Source organism: Mauremys mutica, chromosome 3 (assembly GCF_020497125.1).
Source record: "Mauremys mutica isolate MM-2020 ecotype Southern chromosome 3, ASM2049712v1, whole genome shotgun sequence".
NCBI lineage: Eukaryota > Metazoa > Chordata > Testudines > Geoemydidae > Mauremys > Mauremys mutica.
This window is the reverse complement of record NC_059074.1, coordinates 40,576,305-40,601,075: the sequence shown is the minus strand read 5'-3', so window position 1 is coordinate 40,601,075 and position 24,771 is coordinate 40,576,305. Positions and strand designations below refer to the sequence as shown.

Below are 24,771 nucleotides of genomic sequence, written 5' to 3'. Positions count from 1 at the left end.
TTATTGTTTCAACCAACCAATCTGACAGGTACATATGTAAGGCTTACTGGACTGTAAATTCACTGGATCAACCACTAGACTTTTTTTTAAAAAAAAAGCTTGCTACCCCTCCAATCCTCTGAACAGTGGCTGTTTTTAATTATTGCATGTTTTTGTTAACAGCTCAGCTACTTCTACTTAGACTTCTTCAGAACGCTTGATTTACCATTTGGGCCTCGTAACGTACTGCTTTTTAAATTAACAATTTGCTCCAGCATCTATTCTGACACCTCTGAATATATCACCTTTATTACAAGAAAAGAGCAGGTCCTGGCTAAGAAGCTCTCCAGCACTCTCAGTGGTGAAGATTGATGCAAAGAAATGTCCTTACTGTCCTTAATTGCCCCCTTCAACTACTGATGATTTAGTGGACACACTGATTCTTCTGCAGGCTTCCTGCTTTTGATACACTTAAAAAAAATCCTCTTTTACCTTTAGCTGTTTGCTCTTTGAAATCCACTTTGGTCCTTCTAGTTCTGTCTTTTATTGGCTACTGTAATTTATGCGCATGTTTATTGGCTTTACTATGGACAGATTTCCAAGTTTTGAAGTATTTCTGTTGGCTCAAGTAGCCTTTTGAGCACTGTCATTTAGCCATATTCGTTTAAACACTCTTCTCTTCTCAAAATAAACATTTTCTGAGACTGTTACTGTTTAAGAACCATCCCTGCATTCACCAAGGATTTAAATTCCTTTATTTTTAACTTCCGGGACTTTTTGACTAACCTTCTCATTTGACTACAACCTCATTTTCTCAAGTTTAATGTCACTGTCACTTTATAGTACACTACCTGCCCCTTGGCTTTTGAATCTAGATACAGTGTGTTGCTTAAAACTAAGTTAAGGCTAGCCTCTCTTGTTGGATGCTCTAGGACAAATTGTTCCAAGAAGCAATCACTAAAGTTGTTGAGAAATTGTTTCTCTAAAAACTTTGCCTTGTTCTGTTATTTGTGAAATAGATGAAGACAAACATGGCAAGAACAGCTTCTCATTAAAGTCATTTTTGGAAGATGGACAGGCTAGAAGATTTTTAAAAATCTGGGTGCTGTTCCCAAAGAACAGGAAATAATACTAGTAGAAAGGGAATACCAGTTATCTCACTAAGTACTTGCCACTTATAAAGCATGAGGAGCAGCAAAGATTGACAGAGTGGTGTAATGACACCCATAGCTAGGGTTGCCAACTTTTTAAATACAGAAAACTAAACACCCTTGCCCCACCCCATCCTGCTTCTTCTCTCGAGGCCTGCTCACTCCTCACCCCCCTCCCTCAGTCGCTCGCTCTCCACCCCCCACTTTGCTCAGTCCCCCCTCTCACGGGACTCACTTGCTGCCTGCAGAGTCAGGCTGGGAGGAGCTGACATGGAACCTGCCCACCTGCAAAATGAGGGCACAGCAGTGGTCGATCCCTGGAGCAAGAAGCCAGGGTGGGGTCAGTCTCCATAGTGAGGGGTTAGGGTTGGGGCAATCAGGGCATGTTGGGACAGAAAGGGGGAGGAATGGACAGGATCCCCCCTTCTCCCCGGGTGGCGGGACCTATCTCTTGGAACCTGGTCCAGAAACAAGCCAACACTCTGTAAGGCATCAGCAGCTGAGCAGAGAGCAAGCTCCTCTAGGGTGACCAGATGTCCCTATTTTATAAGGACAGTCCTGATATTTGGGGCTTTTTCTTCTATAGGCATCTATTACTCCTCCTCCCCGTCACGATTTTTCACACTTGCTGTCTGGTCACCCTAAGCTCCTCCATGTGGCTCCAGCCACAGCAGCTCCTCTTTCCCCCTCCCCCAGTGGCAGAGACCAGTTACTGCAGCCAAGTGGACTTCTAGCGCCTGGTCAGCACAGCTGCCAGGTTCCCTTTTCGACTGGACATTACTGTCGAAAACTAGACACATGGTAACCCTACTCATAGCACTAACACTTCATTGTTCTACAGAAAATTTCCTAATTCATAATGCATTATCAAAAATTATTAAAATTGCAATTGTGAAAATAAGTTAAACGATGTATTATAGGTTTCAGAGTAGCAGCCGTGTTAGTCTGTATCCGCAAAAAGAACAGGAGTACTTGTGGCACCTTAAAGACTAACAAATTTATTTTAGCATGAGCTTTCGAGAAGTGAGCTGCAGCTCATGAAAGCTCATGCTAAAATAAATTTGTTAGTCTTTAAGGTGCCACAAGTACTCCTGTTCTTTTCGATGTATTATAGTTTATTTTGCAAAATATTAAATAGTGGGGGTCATAATTTGCTGTTTTATTAATTTTTTTTATAATGCAAAAAACTACTGAAGTTACCACCAATGTTTCTCTGAAAAGCCATCAGAAAAGAGTTATTGGCCTGTTTTCTTCCTTCTGCAGTCTGAGGAGTTTCACAGTATAATAAATCAGTTTTCAACACACAAAAATCAAAGTTTACTCCAAAACTTGGATTTTTTTATATTTTTAAATGCATATTTTATGCAAACAGCTTATTTATGTAGTTGCAAATTGCCAGTGTAGAATACCAGACAAATCAGCAAAACATTTATGAAATATATAATATAAACAGCTTACTTTGACCACATAATTGAACCTTCTGATGTCCTGAATTGCACTTGAAAAATCTAAGCGATTAAAAGCTTCTCCCAATGTGCAATAGCCATGTCTCTTGAACAAGAAGAAAACATACTTTTAGAGCAAACAAAGAAAAAACTGGTTCAGTTAATCATCACTAATGTTCTGATTCAAGAAAGCACTTAAGCATGTACTTAAAGTTAAACATATACCTAAGCACCCTCATGGAACTGGGATACTTTCCTGAATCTAGGCCAAGCATTCATTTGATTTCTTAGAGAGAAGATGAGGAAACTACAACTGCTCCATTTTGAACTAAAAGGTATCTAAGTGATGCAACACATTAGTAAGGCCTTATCTTCATTACAGGTGAATACTCCTGGGACAATTCTGCACCAAAAATAAAAAATTCTGTGCACAGTATTTTAAATTCTGCAAAACTCTACATATTTTATTTGTCAAAACAACAATTTAATCACACCCGTTTCAATTATTTTTGTAATTTATTTCGAAATACCTGTTAGCAAGTACGTCTGTAACAACAGACAACAAAAAAGATCAGGAAATGTTTTTTGACAAACAGATTCCTTACTAGGCATATTATTACAGAACTTGATGTATCTTTGTTGACTGTTTGTGACGTTGTGCAGTCTATATGGTTTTATAAAAATTTAATAATAAGTGAATATAATGTAACTGAGATATGCTTCATGCAAAAGGTCTCTTGTAAGGTATCATTATAAAGCTTTCAGAGTAGCAGCCATGTAGTCTGTATCTGCAAAAAGAACAAGGAGTACTTGTGGCACCTTAGAGACTAACAAATTGATTTGAGCATAAGCTTTCATGGGCTACAGCTCACTTCATCGGATGCATGTAGTGGAAAATACAGTAGGAAGATATATATATATATACACACACACACAGAGAACATGAAACAATGGGTGTTACCATACACACTATAAGGAGAGTGATCAGTTAAGGTGAGCTATTATCAGCTGGAGAGAAAAAACTGTTTGTAGTGGTAATGAAAATGGCCCATATCCAGCAATTGACAAGGAGATGTAAGGAACTGGGGGGTGGGGGAATAATCTACTGAGTGTGATCATCCTATTTGTATAAATGTATCACTTGTATCTGAAACTAGAAATATGAAATATAACTCTGAGAGCCTACTGTAATTATGTAAAGTGGGGGCCATTAATGGTGGTTTGGAATCTTGATGACTCCCATTAACTAGGACCATTGTCTGCAAATGGCTGTGTTTTACCTGTAAGTCTTCCTGTATATGTGTGTGCTGGCACGGAGGTAATGAAGTCTTGCAGTGACATGTGCTCATGTCACCTGAACTGGAATCCATTTTTAACCTGGTGTCTTTCCATTGAGAAGGAGGGGCTGGGAAATCAGAGAGGGACACAAGGATTCCTGCCTTATGCAAAAGATATATAATGGGGTGGAAGAGAAAAAAAAAAGAGAGGCGCCATCATGAAGAATCCCCTAGCTACCACCTAAGCTGGAACAAGAGCTGTAACAAGGGAAAGAATTGTGCCCAGGCCTGGAAGGTGTCCAGAGAAAAAAAACAAAAAACAAAAAACACCTTACTGAAGCATCTCTGAGGGTGAGATTATCTGTATTCAGTTTGATTAGACATAGATTTGCACATTTTATTTTGCTTGGTGACTTACTTTGTTCTGTCTGTTACTACTTGGAACCACTTAAATCCTACTTTCTGTATTTAATAAGATCACTTTTTACTTATTAATTAACTCAGAGTATGTATTAATACCTGGGGGAGCAAACAACTGTGCATCTCTCTCTATCAGTGTTATAGACGGCGAACAATTTATGAGTTTACCCTGCATAAGATTTATACAGGGTAAAACAGATTTATTTGGGTTTAGACCCCATTGGGAGTTGGGCATCTGAGTGCTAAAGACAAGCACACTTCTGTGAGCTGTTTTCAGGTAAACCTGCAGCTTTGGGGCAAGTAATTCAGACCCTGGGTCTTTGCTGGAGCAGACGGGAGTGTCTGGCTCAGCAAGACAGGGTGCTGGAGTCCTGAGCTGGCAGGGAAAACAGGAACAGAGGTAGTCTCAGGGCCGCCCAGAGGATTCCGGGGGCCCGGGGTCTTCGGCGGCGGGGGGCCCCTTCCGTTCCGGGACCCGCCGCCGAAGTGCCCCGAAGACCCGCGGCGGGAGCCCCCCACCGCCGAATTACCGCCGAAGTGGGACCCGCCGCCCGGTCTTCGGCGGTAATTCGGTGGCGAGGGGGGGGGGTCCCCGCCGCGGGCCTTCGGGGCACTTCGGCGGCGGGTCCCGGAACAGAAGGGGCCCCCCCCCGCCGAAGACCGGGCTGTGCTTCGACGGCGGCGGGTCCCGCTTCTCACCCCGCCCCCCGCCCGGCCCCGGACGCCGCTTCTCACGCCCCCCCCCCCCCGGCCCCGGACGCCGCTTCTCCCCCCCGGCCCCGGACGCCGCTTCTCCCCCCCGGCCCCGGACGCCGCTTCTCCCCCCCGGCCCCGGACGCCGCTTCTCCCCCCCGGCCCCGGACGCCGCTTCTCCCCCCCGGCCCCGGACGCCGCGTCTCCCCCCCGGCCCCGGCCCCCGCTTCTCCCCCCCGGCCCCGCCCGCCGCTTCTCCCCCCCCTGGCCCCGGCCTCGGCCCCGGCTTCTCCCCGGCCCCTTACCGAGCGCGCCGCCGGCAGGGCCTGAGCTCCGTCCCGCTCAGAGCCGCGTGGTGAGGGGGCGGGGCTGTGAGCTCCATGCCGAGCGGAGGCAGCTGCCCCGCCTCCTCCCCACGGCGCTCTGAGCGGGACGGGGCTCAGGCCCCGTTGGAGCTTCCAGCCCCACCCCCTCACCACGCGGATCGGGGCGGGGCTCAGGGGCTCGGCCGGAGTCTCGGCGCTTGATGCGCCGAGGCTCCAGGAGAGGGGCGGAGGCGGGAGCCTCCGCTCTTCTCTTGGGGGCCCCTGCGGAGCCCGGGGCCCGGGGCAAATTGCCCCCTTTGCCCCCCCCTCTGGGCGGCCCTGGGTAGTCTTGACACATCAGGTGGCAACTCACAGGGGGTTTCTGTGGCACCACCCGTCGCACTATTATCTTCTATTTCAGTGAAATTAAATATTTCATTTAAACAAAGTCATTATACAAATGTACTGTAATGACCTGGCCTAAGGGGGTGCTAGCATCCTTAAGGACTGTTTTATGTCTGTCTGTCATGTCCTGTCCAAGTTCAAACTTCTGTGTGTATTGTAAGGTTTTACGGTCACGCCACTGTAGCAGGAGAGGGGTTGGTGAGTTAGCGGTAGTTCAGTTGTAGGACAGTGGTGGTTAGCATGGGGAAATGGAGAACCCGGGCAGAGTGTGTGTTGGGGTGAGTGTGCGCGTGGGCTGGGTCGTGTACATGGTTCATCAGCCAACACCCTTTTGTCTCTGAAGGTGGTATGCGCACCCTGTGCCAGGCATGCGCAGGACTGCTGGAGAGGTACAGTGATAAGTGGCAGTGGAGGCAGTGGGTTCACGCTCATGTGCGAGCAAAGACATTATGTGTATACGTAACTAATACAACTGAAACACGCAAAACTGGAAAATGAAAACAATTTGGTGGAAATCGCAAATTCTGCATGAAAAATAAAGTTCCATGAGGAACATTAATTCTGCGCAAATTCTGCATTTGCAGCGGCGCACAATTTTATCAGGAACCATGGGGTAAGTAAACATGTGCTTGTAAGTGCCTGGTAGCCTGCCTCACTACTACACAGCTGTTGTAGATATCAGTACACTGCTGTCACATCTTATGTCTGTACTGGCATTGTATGTGGCAGTGACAAGCAATAGAGTTATCTTGGCTTGTATCTTGAGATTAATTTTGTCACTGTGCTTACATTTGCAAGGTGCTGTAGGATAACTTGTCTGTTTGCTCTTGGGATTGTGGGAGGAAATAGTTTAGGCCCACAAAATTCACTTACTGGCAGTAACCAAGCTGATGTAGTAGTGTGCCGTTTGGCTCCCTAGTCACCAGGGAACTACTGCTTTTTATTCATGCAATGTTTTGTTTTTATGTCTCTGCACTAGCTGTTAGATGTGGACAGGGACTTAGGAGGCTGTTTTGGGGCTAGAGGAGATTGAGGTAGCAGCTTGCAGTCAGAAGTATCATCAAAGCAACTGAACATGGCCAAGTGGACATGGAGGCATGGACTGAGATGATTCTGTTTTTAAATGGCAGATAACCCCTACTTCTGGGTTGGAACACAAGCACACGATGTGTTCTGGTGGGAGCACATGATGATGGAAACACGGGATGACTAGTCATGAGTAAGCTGTGAGGCTGTCCCGGAGGTCATGGATTCCATGACTTTCTGTGACTTCTGCAGCAGCCAGCAGCAGCAGTTTGAGTGTGTGGGAGGGGGCTGAGGGTTAGAGGGTGGAGGTGGGTGCAGGGCTCCCCAGCTCCCACTGGCATGGCCCTACAGCTCCTAGGCAGAGAGATCAAGGGGCTCTGCGTGCTGCCCACACCCACAGAATCTGCCCCTGCAGCTCCCATTGGCTGCAGTTTCTGGCCAATGGGAGCTGCGCAGCCAGTGCTTGTGGTGGGAGCAGTGCGCTGATACCCTTGCCCTCTCCACTGCCTAGGAGCTGCACAGACACATGGAGCCAGGTAGGGAGCCTGCCAGCCCCACTAACCTTCCCCTCGCAGCATCACGTGGCCTGGCCCCCTTCCACCCAACACTATAACTTCTCTAGTGCTGGACTCCTGTAACAGGGTCAGCACCGTCCATGACTTTTACTAAAAATACCCATGATGAAAAGGTAGCCTTAGCCATGAGCCCAGAACTTTTAATGACTGCTGCTTCTGGGTAGGAATACAAGCACATTATGACGGAAACATGGGATGACTAGCCATGACCCCAGAACTTTCACATGAAGAAACACACATTCATGGAACAGAGTAAGGTGATTCCCTGGCACTTAAGAGACAGAGCACCCAGATGTGAGAACGAATAATGTTTAGAAGAGCGTTTCTATTGCCCTCTGTAAACTGCCAACTTCAGACTGTTGCAGATCTGTTGGCAATCAGATAAGATGCCGACTTCTCCCCTACTTCTTCAGTGTGGAGACTCTCTAACACACTGTGCTCTTCCTGGGATGTTCAGGGGAACAGCTTTTGTGAATCGGAGACAAGTTTGTGGACCAGACTAAAGCCATCCTCCTCTGCCTCTTCCTCTCCTTGCTGGCTGGGCTAGGTTACATCTCCATGGACATCCAAATTCTGAACCCACACCCCTCCAAGCCCCACAAATGAGTCCAGGCTGAAACGGGTCTATGTGCTCCTCACAAGGCTGCTCAGAACACAGTCCATTTCATTGTAAAATGAACATGTTGCTGGGGCACTACCACATTTCTTATTCTTTTTCCTAGTCTTCCAATAGCTCACCTCGAGCCCCTTTATTCTCTCTCTGCACTGCTGTTTGGTCTGCTCAATCCCATGATCAGCCAGCAGCTCCTCAGATATACCTTTTTTACAGTTTGACACTCCTCTTTGTACAGTTAAAGATGTGGGTTTGGTTTACTTCAGTCCAAAGCTGCACCAAGATTCTGGTGCGTTTGTAAGGCCAGGAGGCTGCATACCAATACACATGCTTCTTAGGGGCCACTGTTCTGCTGTTTCAAACACGGGGATAGGATAGCTGGGGAAACTGCAAGCAGAGTGGGACTATGCACTTTGAGCAGAGGGAAGTGAAGGTAGACCATTTCTGGTCAGGGCTCAGGGAGATGGCAAGGTAGAACACATGAATAGGTACCCAACGGGCTTACGGGAATTAACTGAAGTACCATGGTATCTTAATTGTTGAGCAGCTACAGATACCTTTGTTTTAACTATGTTGACCTCGTGCTGTTAAAAGCTACCTTGGGGTCTGCCCTATTGTTCAGAGTGTGATGGCTGCCCCACAATAAGACTGTCTGAATGCATACTGTGTTGGGGGGATGGGGACGACTCAGGGTTGATCATGAGGATAGCATGCAGTGAAGATAAAGCTTAAGATGTGTACTTAAACATCACATGTAATCAGGCACTAAATAAGGACTGCAAGACAGCTTAGGACACTTACTTCTCTGGTGCTTTCTTTGTGAACATAGATCCACTTTTCACGATAAAAACCTAAACATAAATAATTAATGTAACAATTTTAACTTTCAGCACACTGAGTAATATTTATTACCTAAAAAGTTACACAAATGTATCATTCTTGATAAAACTCTGCAAATGAGGTTTTTTAAGATATTAAGATGCAGGCTACTTACAAAAGTTTGAAACGGCTGATGGATAAACAGTTCCGAAAGTACCTAAGTGACTTAGGCACTTACAAAAATTTTATACCATGTAGTAAATTACACATACAAAAAACTAAACAAAAAGAAAATTATTTAGGTTGCAAAGCCAAGCATTCAAAAGTAAGGAAACTCTAGATTTTAGGCTGCACCAGCAACCTATATTCTGCCCTCTTGTGAGTATATATTAGGATACAGTTTTAGTTACATGATCACGTATTTTACACAGGGCCCCACCCTCATTCTGTGCACATACTCTGCTGTCTCCCCAGGAATAGTCTTTGCCCCAGGGTTCCCCTGTGTTGTCCCCTCAATCCCAAGCAGTTTGTGCCCCCTCTCCAGTGTTCTGTATGCCCCTTTCTGTCCCTCCATGCTCTGTGCCTTCAAGGACTGTGGATCACTGTATTCCCCCCAGTTTTTTTTTTAAACCATTAAGTACCCTAGATGCTGTGATTAAAAGTAAAGGAGGGGGGAAAAAACCCAACAAAAATTCATTTTTCCAAGAGCTGTTTCACTACTGACAAGTTGAATTAAAATTACATATAAGATTAGCACACGCTTATAAAGGCAGCAACTAAAAAGCAAGTTTACATATTCAGAAGAACCTCAGTTTAAAGTAAAACTTCCCCAGAAAAAGAAAATAAAAGCAGCATCAGTAGACTTTGATTATTAAAGTGATATCACAATTCACAAATGTAATTTCATAGGATCATCAAGATCTTATGCTCGCTGATTAATGAGAGAGTAGTTTAGAAAAGCTGTATCATTTATGTATGCATTATTAATACTGAGTTTTTGTAGAAGCAATACTAAAAAGGATTGGTGAATTATGTCGTTATGAATAAGCTTTATAGAAATATTTAAATACATGAAAGTTCTGAAACATCCTTCAAACTAGAGCTAAAAGCAATCTAGTCTTACATTGTGATTTTGTGTTATTCCGAAAATGGTCTTTTTTCCTTTTCTTGGCTGCAAATTCACAATCTTCAGTTCTGTATATTTCTTCTTCATCATCAGTTAAGATGCTGAAATAAACACACATTTAATTAAAGAACCATCTAATGATAAGTATTTAACTATAGAGGGCTTGCACCTCACTCTGCCAACTGGAAATTCACAATTTAAAGAGAATGTGTCAGGGACCTTAGCAGCGAAATTGTCATGTTCAGCACCTCCTGTCTCATTTTCATAATTGTGTAGTATTCTTGTTTCAAATAAATAATAGCTTCCATAGGAACTTCATATTACGGACATATTTAAAAACCTTAAAAAGTGTAATTTAGGAGGAGGAACTAATAAGGAGCCAGCACTATATGATCAAACACCTTTCCTCAAACTGCTATTGTGTGTGCATAGATCACCACTGGCTGATGGACTACAGTCTGGAAACCACTGCAGTCAAGGTTCTCAGATTCCAAGGACAGAAAGGACCACTGTGATCATCTAGTTTGCCCTCCTGTATAACACAGCCCATAGAAATTCACAAAGTAATTCATAGAGCATCCAATCTTGATTTAAAAATTGTTTGTGATGGAGAACACCTCATGACTCTTGGGAAATTGCTTCCATGGATTAATTACCCTCACTGTTAATCATGTATAGCTTATATCCAGTCTGAATTTGTCTAGTTTCAACTTCCGGCCATTAGGATAAGGTCATACCTTTCTCTGTTAGACTGAAGAGCCCATTAGTAAATATTTGTTCCCCATGTAGGTACTTATAAATTGTAATCAAGTCACCCCTTCTCATTCTCCTTGTTAAGATACATAGATTGAGCTTCTTCGGTCTACCACTATAAAGCATGTTTTCTAATCCTTTAATCTTTCTTGTGGCTTTTCTTTGAAATCTCTCCAATTTATCAACATCTTTCTTGAATTGTGGATACCTGAACTAGACACAGTATTCCAGCAGTGGTTGTACCAACGCTAAAGAGAGACGTAAAAACTTCTCTATTCCTACTTGAGATACCCATTTGTGGATCCAAGGATTGCATTAGCTATAGCATTGCACTGGGAGTTCATGTTCAGCTGATTATCCACCATGACCTCCAAATCTTTTTCAGAGTCACTCCCTTCCCAAGATAGAGTCCCCTGTCCTGAATGCATGGCCTACAGTCTTTGTTCCTAGATGTAGGCATTTACTTTTAGTCATATTAAAACATTGTTTTATTGCACTCAGATTACCAAGTGATCCAGATTGCTCTGTGTAGGGTACCTGTCATCTTCATTATTTGCCTCTCCCACAATTTGAGTCATCTGCAAATTTTACCAATGATGACTTAATGTTTTCTTCCAGGTCATTAATAAAAATGTTAAGCAGCATATAGTAAAGAACTATATGACTTACAGAAATTGAAGTATATTAAAATTAATACACTATTTCCTTTATCAACCAAGCTTGTAAGATCCTCAAAAAAGGTACCAAGACAGAATCTGTTTTTTCATAAACCCATGCTGATTGACATTAATTATATTAGTCTCCTTTATTTCTTAACTGAGTCTCATATTAGCCACCTCATTATCTTGACTGGGATCGATGTCATACCAACAGGCTTATAATTACCTGGGTCGTCCCATTTACCCTTTTTAAACATTAGCACAAAATTAGCTTCCTTCCTGTCTTCTGGAACTTCCCTGGTGTTCCAAGACTTAGTGAAAGCAACATTAAAATCCAGTAGGCTCCTCGGCCCGCTCTTTTAAAACTCTTGGGACACAAGTTACCAGACTTGCCAATTTAAAAATGTCTAACTTTGGTAGCTGCTGTTTAACATCGAGATACTAGTGGAATGGAAAGAGTGATATCATATGATTACATAATCTGTATCCCCCCCTAAATACAGAAGAGAAATTTGTATTGACCCTTTCAGCCTTTTCTGCATTATTATTGATAATTCTACGATTTCCATATAGTAATAGACCAAGATAGAAAGCTGGCTAGATTGTCGGACTCAACGGGTAGTGATCAACGGCTCAATGTCTAGTGGGCAGCCGGTATCAAGCGGAGTGTCCCAGGGGTCAGGCCTGGCGACAGTTTTGTTCAACATTTTTATTAATGATCTGGATGATGGGATGAATTGCACCCTCAGCAAGTTCGCAGATGACACTAAACTGGGGGGAAAGGTAGGGTAGGGATAGGATCCAGAGTGACCTAGACAAATTGGAGGATTAGGCCAAAAGAAATCTGATGAGTTTCAACAAGGACAAAGGCAGAGTCCTGCACTTAGGATGGAAGAATCCCATGCACCGCTATAGGCGGGGGACCGACTGGCTAAACAGCAGTTCTGCATAAAAGGACCTGGGGATTACAGTGGATGAGAAGCTGGATATGAGTCAGCAGTGTGCCCTTGTTGCCAGGAAGGACAACAGCATATTGGGCTGCATTACTAGTCGCAATGCCAGCAGATCAAGGGAAGTGATTATTCCCCACTATTCGGCACTGGTGAGGCCACACCTGGAGTATTGCGTCCAGTTTTGGGGCCCCCACTATAGAAGGGATGTGGACAAATTGGCGAGAGTCCAGCGGAGGGCAACAAAAATTATTAGGGGGCTGAGACACATGGCTTATGAGGAGAGGCTGAGGGAACTGGGGTTATTTAGTCTGCAAAAGAGAAGAGTGAGGTGGGATTTGATAGCCTTCAATTACGTGAAGGGGGGTTCCAAAGAGGATGGAGGTAGGCTGTTCTCAGTGGTGGCAGATAACAGAACAAGAAGCAATGGTCTCAAGTTGCAGTGGGGGAGGTTTAGGTTGGATATTAGGAAACACTATTTCACTAGGAGGGTTGTGAAGCACTAAAATGGGTTACCTAGGGAGGTGGTGGAATCTCCATCCTTAGAGGTTAAGGCCTGGCTGGGATGATTTAGTTGGCGTTGGTCCTGCTTTGAGCAGGGGGTTGGACTAGATGACCTCCTGAGGTCTCTTCCGACCCCAATCTTCTATCATTCTATGAATACCATTGTTAGGACTCTTTTTATTTCTAATATACTTAAACTCCTTCTTACTGTTTTTAACTCTACCGGCCATAGATATCGCTGTGTCCATTTGCTTCCTTTATCAATTTTTTACAATTCCTACTTTCTCATTACTATCAACTTCCCTTTTCTTCTATTCATATATATTATTTTGAGGAAGGCCAGTAAAAACCTTTAGCACTCTAAGGGAACATGATCTCTTGCAGAAAAAAAACGACAAGAATGTTTTTTCCATTTACTAAGTGCCACAGAAATACAGTATACGACTGAAACACCATTGCTACAGTTGAACAAAGCTTTCAATGAGGTATTTGTTGTAGCAGAGATTATCTGACTAGGATCACAACGTTAGTTGTTTTAAGCTGTCACTACAATATTGAGGAAAGTGCTATTGTACTGGAGATTTTCGAGGATGTGGTCGGATGGGGTTGGAGCAATCTAATTGCAAACTGTCATCATTATCCTCAACAACGTATGTCTGCACTGATATGTTCCTATGAAGTAAACAAAAAAGGAGAATAATTTTTTTTAAACCCCATGCTTGTTTAAGGTGGGAAATTAGTTTTAGTGAACTATTTTGACTTTCACATAGTAACTTCGTGTGTGTGTGTGTGTGTATGTATATATATATATATATATATAAAAATAAAACAGTAAGATAACAGTAATATGGAAACATGTACCATAATGGACCTTAAAGTCTATTCTTGAATAGTAATTCACTACACAGTTAAGCTTCCCTGCCAAAAAAATTGAAGTGTTTGGTAACAACTAAAGCAAGTTTTATATCCCCCAAAATCCTGGATTACTTTTATCTTGTCTACAATTAATGAAAGAACTGTCAATAGGGTGTTGGGAGAAAACACTGTAGACCCTAGAGCTGAATTTTTCCAAAATGATTTTTCAACTAAGTTTTTACAAATGCAAAGAATAAAATGCTAATGCAAAGTAAAGAGGTTTGTAACACAATGCACATTTTTATGCCTTGATCTAAGCGCTTCATCCACTATTTGAATATATTTTAACACAAATTACAACACATATCTATTGTGCTAAATTGTGATTTATTTTAAAGCAAAGGTGTTACAATTATGTCTAAGACACAGAAAACTTAGCAAGACAGTGATACAATTCCCCCAAAACAAAGATTTAGAGAGAGTTATTTTGCAGAAGGGAAATTTCTGACTGAAGGGTATTTTTTTACACAACTACTGCTTAAGAAAAACCAGTAGTTGTTTTTACCTTTTAAGGTAGTAAATCCTTCTTGGAGAGTGATCAAATGAGAGACGCAATACATATCAGATAACTTTCAACTTTAAAAGCAGCAATTCTGACCAAGTGCAGAATTTATTGCCTGATTTATTTAAATTACCCACTGATTTTACAGCCACTAATGTTGAACAGTAAATCACATGAGACTGTTTCAGTCAGTCATTCAAGAGAAGAAACTGGAAATGTAATATTATACATTAATGTCAAAACACACATAAAAAACCCCTTAGTTTAAGTTACCAAGTAAGGGAGTAAAGGCATTTACAAATAAACAGATTTAATAAAATATCTACCTTATTGATAAACATTTTAATACCCATCACTGATTTGGCTGAGCTCCCCTAGCTGGACACTTGCTAGACTGCTGTGAGGAGATCCAATCCTGAATCTCATCTATTCCTAGCTAGATGGTGTTAGGTAGAGCTTAGGCATTGTTCCAGGCTTCCTGCCTCTAGCCACGCACTCCAGGTGCAGATCTCATGTCTGACACCACTTTTTGTAGTGGAAATCCTGCAGTCCAATTGCCTAAGGCCCTGCAACTAGTGATGTCTTCCCCAGCTTTTTGAGTGTTCCTCAGAATCTCATTAAAAGGTGGGAACCTTCTGTTTGCAGTTCACCTCTTAGGGATACAAAATAGTGAAAGCAAACAGAGAGACAGACTTTGTATGAGATTATCAAATATCATCACTCTTCACTTATGTAGCACAAGAAATATACAGATCTATAAAAAACAAACAAACAATGAACACGCCTGTGTGCTTTTCCCTACCTCAGGTTCCTTGCCACTCTTGAGATTTCTTTGGGCTTAGCCAGAGCTTTCTGCAGTGTCTGGGATTCTTTTCCTGCAGCTCATGGGTCTCTTCAAAATCATGGAGCATTCCTAGGTCGGCTAGCTTTCTCTGCCTTGACTGGTTTTGCAAACGCACACAACCCTCCCACAAAAGCATGCCATTTTCTTCCCATCTCCTGCCCAAAGTTGCCTGTCTCAGTTAATCTCTTGAGTTTATATATCCCACCACCAGCACCTGGTTCCTTTGTTGTAATTGTTGGAAATTTTCTTCTCTCCACTTCTCCAACCCCCTGCAGAGAGACACAGTCGAACTGGTTCTCCTGGGCTTCAGCCAACCCATTGTGCCAAAGTGCTTCCACCTGAATAGGTGACCATTACAAGACTAACAATCCACCACTGTATGTAGTCTGGGAGAGACATGCTACAGCTGTCACCAAATGGTGTATTTCACATCTGCATAGAGGCATTTAATAGTACAACATCTTCATAACTACCACTACAATTCACAAGTTCTACATAAACAGCTTCCCCAAATTGTCACAACTTTAAACAACATATATATAGTCCAGTAATAAAAGGGTGACCCAAGAAGATTATCTGAAGAACTATTTTAGAAGCTGTGATCATGCTGTTTTGCAATGGTTTTATATACTTAATATATTCTTGAGAAGCAAAAAATTAGAGTCCCTCCTCCTCATCACGTTTATTTAAAAAAACAAAAAACCATACTCACCCGTACATTAAAAACACAGGTGTTTTTTTTTTTTAAAGCTAGGGAAAAAAACTCCATAGCACAGCATAAAGTCAAAGCAGTTTCTTAAAGTGAGGCTTTGCTTTCCATGTCAGCAGATAACTAGAGGAAACAGCAATGCTAACCATACAAAGACATAAAGATAAGCATGAGTGCTTACTTTTCAAAACACTGATAACTAAGATTGTCTTCACTGTGAAGGCAGCCAACCTTGTGCAGATAAGCAGAATCGCTAAAGCCATAGGACATTGAGGCTCAACAATAAGTAAAATTGCTTTTATTTCCCCAGCCAGCATCATTCTTTGACAGAAAAAGTGTATACAAGCCTTATACCACTCATGAGTATTCACTTTTATTAAAACAGCTGAGTTTGCCATATGAATCTATTTTTCATTGTCAGTTTAGATTTAAGAAACATCAGCAATAGCCTAGATGTTGTAAATCACCAGGGCAAGTAAAAGTGCATTTGAAAACAACCCACACCTAGGCATTAAATGGCAAACAAACATTAAATTACATCAATCCACTGCTATTCGTTGATACTAGTTAAATCCAGATCGAGTGTTAAACTATCTTTTATCAAAGTGACATAACTCAGGGTACTGGAAGTTTTCAGATGAAGATCTTTTTAACACCAGAAATATTGTCCTATTCAGCAAAAACTATGGTTAGCTTTTGCCCTGCAGAAATTCAAGTCACAAAAACAGACTCTTCTAGACTTTCAGAGCTGAACTAAGAGTCCAATTTAAACTGAAAGCGAGATTTTGGGCTCTAATCCTGCAATTTGCTCTGGCAGACAAACCCCTGTGCTTCTGAAAAATTCTACTTCTTCAAATTCTAAATAAAAAGTACAAATGCATTTCTTGGTAAAGTGGGGAGTAAAGGGGGTATTTGTCATAAACCTACAAATAGTGTAGCATATTAAAATGCCAGAACATGGGCTTCCTTCATAGAGTCATAATATAGTAACAGTGCTCTCATAAGGACTTTGCGTAAAGCTGTGTTAAGAAGTAATAATTAAAACTTTAGAAATACTTGACAGGACCATCCAAAACCACATAAATCACCCCACTAGTGAAGCATGCTTCTTTCAGAACACAGTGACAAACAGCAAATGGTCTGTAAGTGAGTGAACCAAAACCCACTAAGATCTTGTTAGCTGCAACTGAACACAGTATGAGAGAATGGTATGTTAACTGCAACACACAGACTAGAGATACCTCACAAAGAGAGTGTACTTGTTACAGCAAATTTATTTTGTGACGCAGTAGTTTTAACCGAGACCAGGACCAAATCTACAGATGCCTTTCTAATACCACAAACCTTCTTTTGTTGACAAAACTCCTAACTAACTGCTAACGATTTCCTGCAGAGCAAAAACCAGTGCTTTTTTTTTTTTTAAATGGCCTAACTGGTAAAATGCTTTGTCAAGGCTGATTCCCCACTCTGGCACTTCGAGTGCAGAAGGCGGGGCCCGCAAGGATTCTAAAAATTAATACTGGCCACTCCAGGCTTGTATTAAACTCTCAAGGTCACAGCTTCTCTCTGACCTTGGATGGGTAGATGCTGCCACCACCCAAGAGCAAAAAAACCCCTTTGGACCCAGGAAGGCGCATTTGGGAATACCCTCAAGCCCTTTCACCCCAATACAGGGAAGGGCTGAGAAAGAAAAGAAAATCAGCTGTTGCCACCAGCTAATTAAACAACATATGCACAAACCTCTTAGGACACAAAAAACCCAATCCTCTTCTTAAAAAAGGTAAATTTTATTAAAAACCAAAAGAAAGAAAATACATCTGGAACTTAGGTTATTGCTAGATTTAGAAAGAGCAAATACACCTCTACCCCGATATAACACAAATTTGGATATAACGCGGTAAAGCAGTGCTCCGGGGGGGGGGGGGGCCGGGCTGCGCACTCCAGTGGATCAAAGCAAGTTCGATATAATGCAGTTTCACCTAAAACGTGGTAAGATTTTTTGGCTCCCGAGGACAGCGTTATATCGAGGTAGAGGTGTATAATAATCAACCATCAAGAATGGTTTTCTTGAGGTCCAGCTTAATGGTTACAAGCAAAACAAAAGCATTTGGGGGTTAGCACAGAGGAGTCCATAAGCCTTACAGAAATAAAAGGGAAACCTAATCGCGTCTTTCTAGACATTTCCTGATCTACTTACATATCTGGGGGTTCAAACTGAGTAGTTCTAGGTATGATCTGGTGATTTTCATACCTGGTTTACAGCTTTTTACAGCATAGATTCAGCCTTCTTTCTGCTCTGTTCCCTCTCTCCAGAGAGCAACATACAGACAGACAGACAAAAGGAAAGTTCTTTCCCAATTTAAAAAAGTTCTAGCCCTCCCATTAGCTCTCTTGGTCAGGTGCCCACTCTCTTCCTTTTTTTAACCCTTTACAAGTAAAGCAAGTAGAGAATAGCTACTAACAGGATTTTGTAGCTAACTGGTTGGCTAGGTGTCCATAAAAGGGAGCTCTCCCTCCACCCCTTCATTTATCACAGGCTTTAAGTGACAGAGGAAGAAACCCATTCTTTATTAGCCCATCTCTACTGACATACCAGCCCTTTTATTTTTACCTGTAAGACATATGTAAGAGTTGCACTCAATGTAATGGTAAAGTTCTTCTATCTGGGAGATAGTCACACACAGCTCCCACTGTTCAGCCATTCTGCACTGTCCACAGGACTGCATGGTTTTCCCCAAAATTCCTCTTCCAGGAAAAAAAAAATTTCTCAAGGCAATGATATGCCTTTAGGAGGAATTTGCAGAGACAAACTGCAATAGACATGTCAATGTTCAACCAACAGCTAGTTTTATATTACATGTTTAAGTGCATTTTTTAAGTTCAAGGTGCCTCATTCTGACTGCTAAGCAAAACAGGCGCCTAGTTGTTTCTTTCTCAGAATGAAGTCTTTCCAACCTACAATAGTGTTTTCGGGGGAAAGATAGCAGAGCACAATTTGAAAGACTATCCCCATGAAAGACAGTCACCTGCAACAACTGTCGAAGAAGTGCTTGAATGGTTCCCTGTAATTTCTTCACTGCTAGAAAATTAATCTCTGCACTGTATGGCTCTGGACTCCAAGATTAATAGGACTTTAGGATAGAGTAGGTGAGTATTTCTTTCTGTGGATATTCCAGTCATGTGGCAGGGAAGTTTCACTCCTGGCTGTATAAAGAGAAACTTCCCTAGAAGGATGAAATTTTGGCTGAGAAGACCATCTAAACTGGAACTTCAGATTTTTTACAGTATGGACTAGATTTTAGTAAAGAGTGCCTGCATTTGTAAACCTTGTGACAACTATAGCAGTCAGTCAGGCGAAAGAGTATTTCTGTGATTTTCAATATTATTTTACAGAAAAAAGTTTTGTCACTAATTTCCATCCTTAACAGTAGTACCCTGTTCATCAAACTAAAGTGGTACTGTCTCCATCAGCACACTCATTTCTAAATACTTCAGTGTCTTGGACGTGATGGGCACAATTTCACACCCCTTACTTACAGCAACCAGCAAAAGGGCTGCAAAATTGGAGCCTCTATTTTTCCATTCCAGTTTCCATAAATGTATGTAAATTTATATCCAACAATTTAAGGGTTTAGGAATAATCCTCAAATTGTTTCTGCATAATGCTGTTTATTTACAGTTAAATGGCTGTTTGCTCCAGACTACAGTTTTCATTAGGTACTGTTTTTTAGCCAGTTTACAACTGAATTACCTGAGGCAAGAGATGTTTAACCGAGTCACTGACCAGTCCCTCAATTTCCAAGAGAAAACCATGCCCTAACCATTAGATAATTATTCTCCTTTAATTGAATATTATGAATAAGTGCCAGAAGTGTCCCAAATTATTTACAGAGACAGGATCAAATAAAAGACAAAACTGAATATTTTCCCCAAATTAAGAACATAAGAATGGCCTCCTGGGTCAGACCAGTGGTCCATCTAGTCCAGTATCCTGTCTTCTGACAAGTGGCTGGGGCCAGATGTTTCAGAGGGAATGAACAGAACAGGGTAATTATTGAGTGATCCATCCTTTATCGTCAAGCCCCAGCTTCTGGCAGTCAGAAGTACAGAAACTTATTCATTCATAAATTTTTATGCTAAAAAAGCATTGTGTTTAACTTCCCCAGGGGCATTAAAAAACTCTGAATCAAAAGTATCAATGCCTACATCTACCCCTTACCTCAAATATAACAAGAATGCCAGCAACAGTACAACAATTTTCAGTCAGTTAAATTCAAGCTCTCTCTATATAACAAACAAAACTGAACTGAATTGAACGTAAAAAAATGAATAAACCTAATTCACTTTATCAAACTTCACAAAGCAAGTTAAGCAACGTCACTCACCCCCATTCACTTCCATTCCTCTCCCAATTATGGATTTTAGAGAGAGGGAAATAGCATCACGATTACCTTTTACTGCAATTTAAGCCTAAGGAAATAGTCCATTACCATTACATAGCAACTGTCCTTGAAAGACTGTTTGAATTTTATATATAAAAGCCAACAAAAGTTCTCATTTGAAATTGATGTTCCCCAAAGCCAGCAAACATCCAAGTACTATCATTAGCGTTACTACAGATTTTTAAAAAAATTTTTTTGGTAAATCCACTTTTGGAGAATCGACTTGTTTTTATAGGCTTGTTAGAAACCTCTCTAAAATGAGTTTAGCTCTTGTCTACTCACTTTCACAGACTGAAAGGGAACAGTTAGACCACTATGCACAGTAGTCCCTTTATAAAGAAAGCATACAGCACATTCATGGATACTGTAAAATATACTACTACTCCAGGACCACTTACAACATGCTACTTCCATTAGCTGGAATTAATTGTCCCACATTTAATCAAGCTTTATTCTTCCTCATTTAGTGCTACATTCCATTTTCAAAAGTAAAAAGGGGTTGATGGGATTAGTTTTCCTTCAATTTCTGTATTTATTTTTTTTTGTTTCAAAGGAGCTTAGAGTGCTATTGTAGAATCAGTAAGCAAAATTGGATGTATTATTTCATGTTGCATAAATAACTACATATATGGTGTTTAACAGTGAGAATAGAATTCTATAGATGGGCATTCAAATTTAAAGAGAATTCAACAAATTATTACAGGACAGATGCAAAGTCCACAGTAACTCTAAGTATTTAATATGCAATTACTTGGAAGGATATGAGTGCTCCACTGCATCTGTCTAGAAATTTAAAAACTTACAATCATCCTTCTATAAATATATCTAGTTTCATGTTAAGATTAACAGATACTTAAGAAAAAAAATGTTTTAAATAGCAGCAGATTAGTTCCCTTGAAAAGAAAGCTATATGATTTCAAGTTCAATAGACTTAAGAGATTAAGCTGGACCATTTCTTAATTGTGAAGAGGAAACGCAAGTACAAAAACAGAAATTAAGGGGTTTTTTTCAGTCAACACTGGAAACAAATATGAGATATGAAAATACAAGCAGAACAAAGTCCTTGACATTTTAAATATTTGCTTACAAGAACACAAAGATATAATTCATATCATACATACATTACTAGGAAACTTTCATTAAGTTAACACAAAGAAATTCTCTACAAGTATTACATAACAGCGTCATATATAGTGTCTTTCACAAAATGCTTCAGAGTTAAGCCTCTTGTTTTCATTTTTCAACTGCAACTATTATTTAAGGGATAAAGGCAAAGGAGAGAGGATCTGTTTCAGAAGATATCTGAAGGCAAGAGTCGATAAGATGAAAGGATAACTGAATACTCTTCCAGACAACAAGAGTAGTTATAGACAAGGAGCCTTTCACACTCACGCTAGCAAACTGTCTGAAAAACCAGAAAGGTCTGTGGTAGATAAGCACAGAGAGAAGGATGGTATGTAGAAAGCAACAAGGTCTGAGATGTAGGCAAGTCTCGAGACAGGTTTAAAAGAGACAGACACATCACTCATTCCTTGGTCATTCAACAATTTAGGATTGCATTTTGCAAGTGACCAGTTAAGGTATTTTTAGAGCACATCTACGCAAGGTTTTCCATGTTTGCTAATAAAATCTCTTTTCAGTTAATTTTTTCCACATCCAAGTCAATTAACATACTGTGCTCATTTGTACATTAATTGCAGTTCTCAATGAACTAACAACTTGAACACTGTATGCTCCCTTTCCTCGGGATGGTAAACTGGTTACACTGGAGGTCCTAACCAAGAGCACTGTCCTCTGGCTAATTTTTGGGGAAAGGAACCAATATAAATTCAGAACAGAACTACGGAAAGATCATTTATTTCATAAAAGTTTACTAAAATTTGCAATATATACCATTCCACTCTCAAATTAGCTAACATATTAAACAGGTTATTTCTCAATAGATCCAAAGAGTCAAATGCACTCTTGACTCATTGCAGAGAATATCCAGTAGTACCACTGAAGTTTGCGTATAGGTTAAAGGCACTATGTGGCAGCTTTAAATTAGGGTCTGATCAAATACCAATTAGTGTCTTCCAGCTCCCATTGAAGTTGGTGGATCAGGGTTTTACTGCCTAACATTTGAATCCTGAAAATGCTATCAATGCTGTCTGAGGATGAGTTTGGCAAGTCAGTCAGATATAAACAATGGTGGCTAGAATCTGGCATAATATGGGCAAGAGTTCTGAAAGCTTCATACTGCACTATTAAAGCATCTTAATCTGTAGTGCTCCTACTTAGAATAAATTTCAATGACTGTCCTAAGAGAAGACTGTAGTTGTAGCCATGTAAGTCCCAGGACATTAGAGAGACAAGCTGGGGGAAGTAATATCTTTTATTGGACCAACTTCTGTTAGTGAGTGAGACAAGCTTCAGGTCTGAAGCAGAGCTCTCTGTAGCTCAAAAAGCTTGTCTCTGTCACCAACAGAAGTTGGTCCAATAAAAGGTATTATCTCAACCATGTTGTCTCTCTAAGAGAAGACTGCCATTCATGACATATTGCATGGTAGTTGTGATCTGGGCAACATTCCAATAAGGACTAATATGAGTCCATCAACTTTCACTTGTAACAGTGGCTAAATTTGACCCCAGTTTTCCAGAGATGATAACCTAACACACTATTCCACCTTGTCCTGACACATGGAAATACTAGAAGTACTGCAAAAGTTGTATACCCTTTTACTTGTAATATACTATTAAGTATGTAAATTATCCAAGTTTACTAAGATATCTAGAGCAGCCATTTGGCAAATGGACATCACCCCATCGTGGACAGATGTTATTTAAAAACAAAACAAACAAACAAAAAAACCGGTAAATTTTACCAACTACCTTGTATTATTGCTACACTCTAAACAATCATATGATCTTCATTAAAATACTGATTAAAAGTTATTGTAATGTTTTCCCATTATTCAAGGAGACTATAAGTTTTGAATATATGAATTAATCACATATCAAGTGGGCTGCTTCCCTGCCTCCGCAAAGTTGGAGTTTCAGATAATTTCCTCTCATCAAAATGCTGACTGACATTCCTTGTCCAAAGTGCTTATGATTACAGCTCTGTATTGCTAATGAGTGCAGATAAGAAGAATGTGCGGAACACAAAGTCTGAGTTTGAATAAGACACACCCTGCTACAGCAAACTTTAAACTATGAGCACAATCTCTCCTACTTCCTTGTTGAAGTCTATTAATCTTTGTTCTGAAACTTACACAGTGTGACTGATGTTGTTGTTCAGCTGGCTGTTCTCATCCTCAAGTTCTGGACTGAAGGACTCACATCTTTTCCAACCATCTTCTGTTTTAATCCATCTCCATCCTGGAGATCTCCAGTCTTGGCCCAAAAATGGCATGGCTTCCCTATAAGCAATAAGTAGTTTAATTTAAATATTCCTGAAAATGTTTCAGAACCTTCCTCACACTTCCTAATTCATTACTTCATCTTCCCCCATTTTAAATGGAGAAATCAAGTTTCAGAAAAAATAGGTTTCTACAGTTGACGGTGTTTGGCAAAGAAAAAAAACTGTTCCCTTTTCTCCTTTGTGATACATAAAAGGATGACTTGAAATTTTTTCTGCATTAGAAATTCAGGAGTCATATACCTTTCTCCCCCCTAGAATTCTGAAAGAGACGGAGAACTAGTAAGTTAGACAAAGATACAACAGAATTGAAAGCTGATTAAATTGAGAAAGGAAGTGATTTTTATTCAGATAATTTAAGAGCTGTTTTGTTAACATGTATTTAATGCAAACAAGTCAAAAAGATGACAGTTGCATAAGCAAATTGTCAGGTGATTCCTAAACATCCTTTGGTTATGTTTTTAAATGCAGTAGTTCTCTGTAGAACTTGTTGTTGTTTAATGTGAGCTGTGATCAAAGCCCCTTCATACTCAGTGTGAAATGCAATACACTTATGATAGCTGGACACTAGTATGGAGACAATCATCCCGAGAGATCTAATGTGTCATGAGGAAATTGAGACATTAATATCTTTATTCGGTCAATTAAACAAAAGGCTGATAATGGGTTATATTCATTTTATATTTTTGAAATTCTACAATCTGTTGTAGAGATCTGGTAAAAAATTGAAAGAATTTTGAGACATGTTAAGAATTTCCCCATTTCATGTGGAATAATTTCTTTTTTTCCAAAATTTTTAAACAAAATACTTTTGGGAAAAAAATTAATTTTCTAAATATTTAACTTGTTTCTCTTTCTTTGACAGAGTGGCAAATTTACTCTGTTTCATTTTTCCTTTTGCAACTAACTTCTCCAACTTTGGAAAAGGTTTGAAAATTTACAGAATGTCAGAAGGAAAAAAAGTCTAGATTTAATTTTATTGTTTTCAGTAGCAAAGGAAACAAAAAGAAAAGTGAGAAATGGAAAAGAGACAAAGTCCAAAACTGGAAAAAAAATTCCAATTTTCAAAACCTGAAAACTAAACAAAAAATTTCCATTTTGATGTTTCCTGATTTTTGCAGGGGCACATACACCTCAAATTTGTTTGATAAAACCCCCTTCATTTTTCTAATGGGAAAATGTTTTGGTTGAAAATATTAAACAGTTCTAGTGAGGGAGGTGTTACCCATATTTTCCTCCATGAGTTTTAAATAGTGTGC

General features: G+C 40.6%; 1 protein-coding gene across 6 annotated transcripts in view; it reads right to left on the bottom strand.

Annotated features, from left to right (window-relative positions):
* The window catches only part of FBXO25 (F-box protein 25), a 64,946-nt gene that overhangs the window by 35,236 nt on the left and 4,939 nt on the right, over window positions 1–24,771 (bottom strand). For 4 of the 6 annotated variants that reach the window (XM_045010443.1, XM_045010445.1, XM_045010446.1 and 1 more), the window contains exons 2-5: window positions 23,367–23,513; window positions 9,832–9,935; window positions 8,691–8,740; window positions 2,589–2,681 (exon numbers count right to left, since the gene is read on the bottom strand). In XM_045010443.1, coding sequence (XP_044866378.1) covers window positions 2,589–2,681; window positions 8,691–8,740; window positions 9,832–9,935; window positions 23,367–23,506 — 387 coding nt within the window. In that variant the 5' untranslated portion in view covers window positions 23,507–23,513. Of the gene's footprint in view, window positions 1–2,588; window positions 2,682–8,690; window positions 8,741–9,831; window positions 9,936–23,366; window positions 23,514–24,771 lie in introns of those variants that run through there. The other 2 variants (XM_045010447.1, XM_045010448.1) reach the window with 1 other exon arrangement.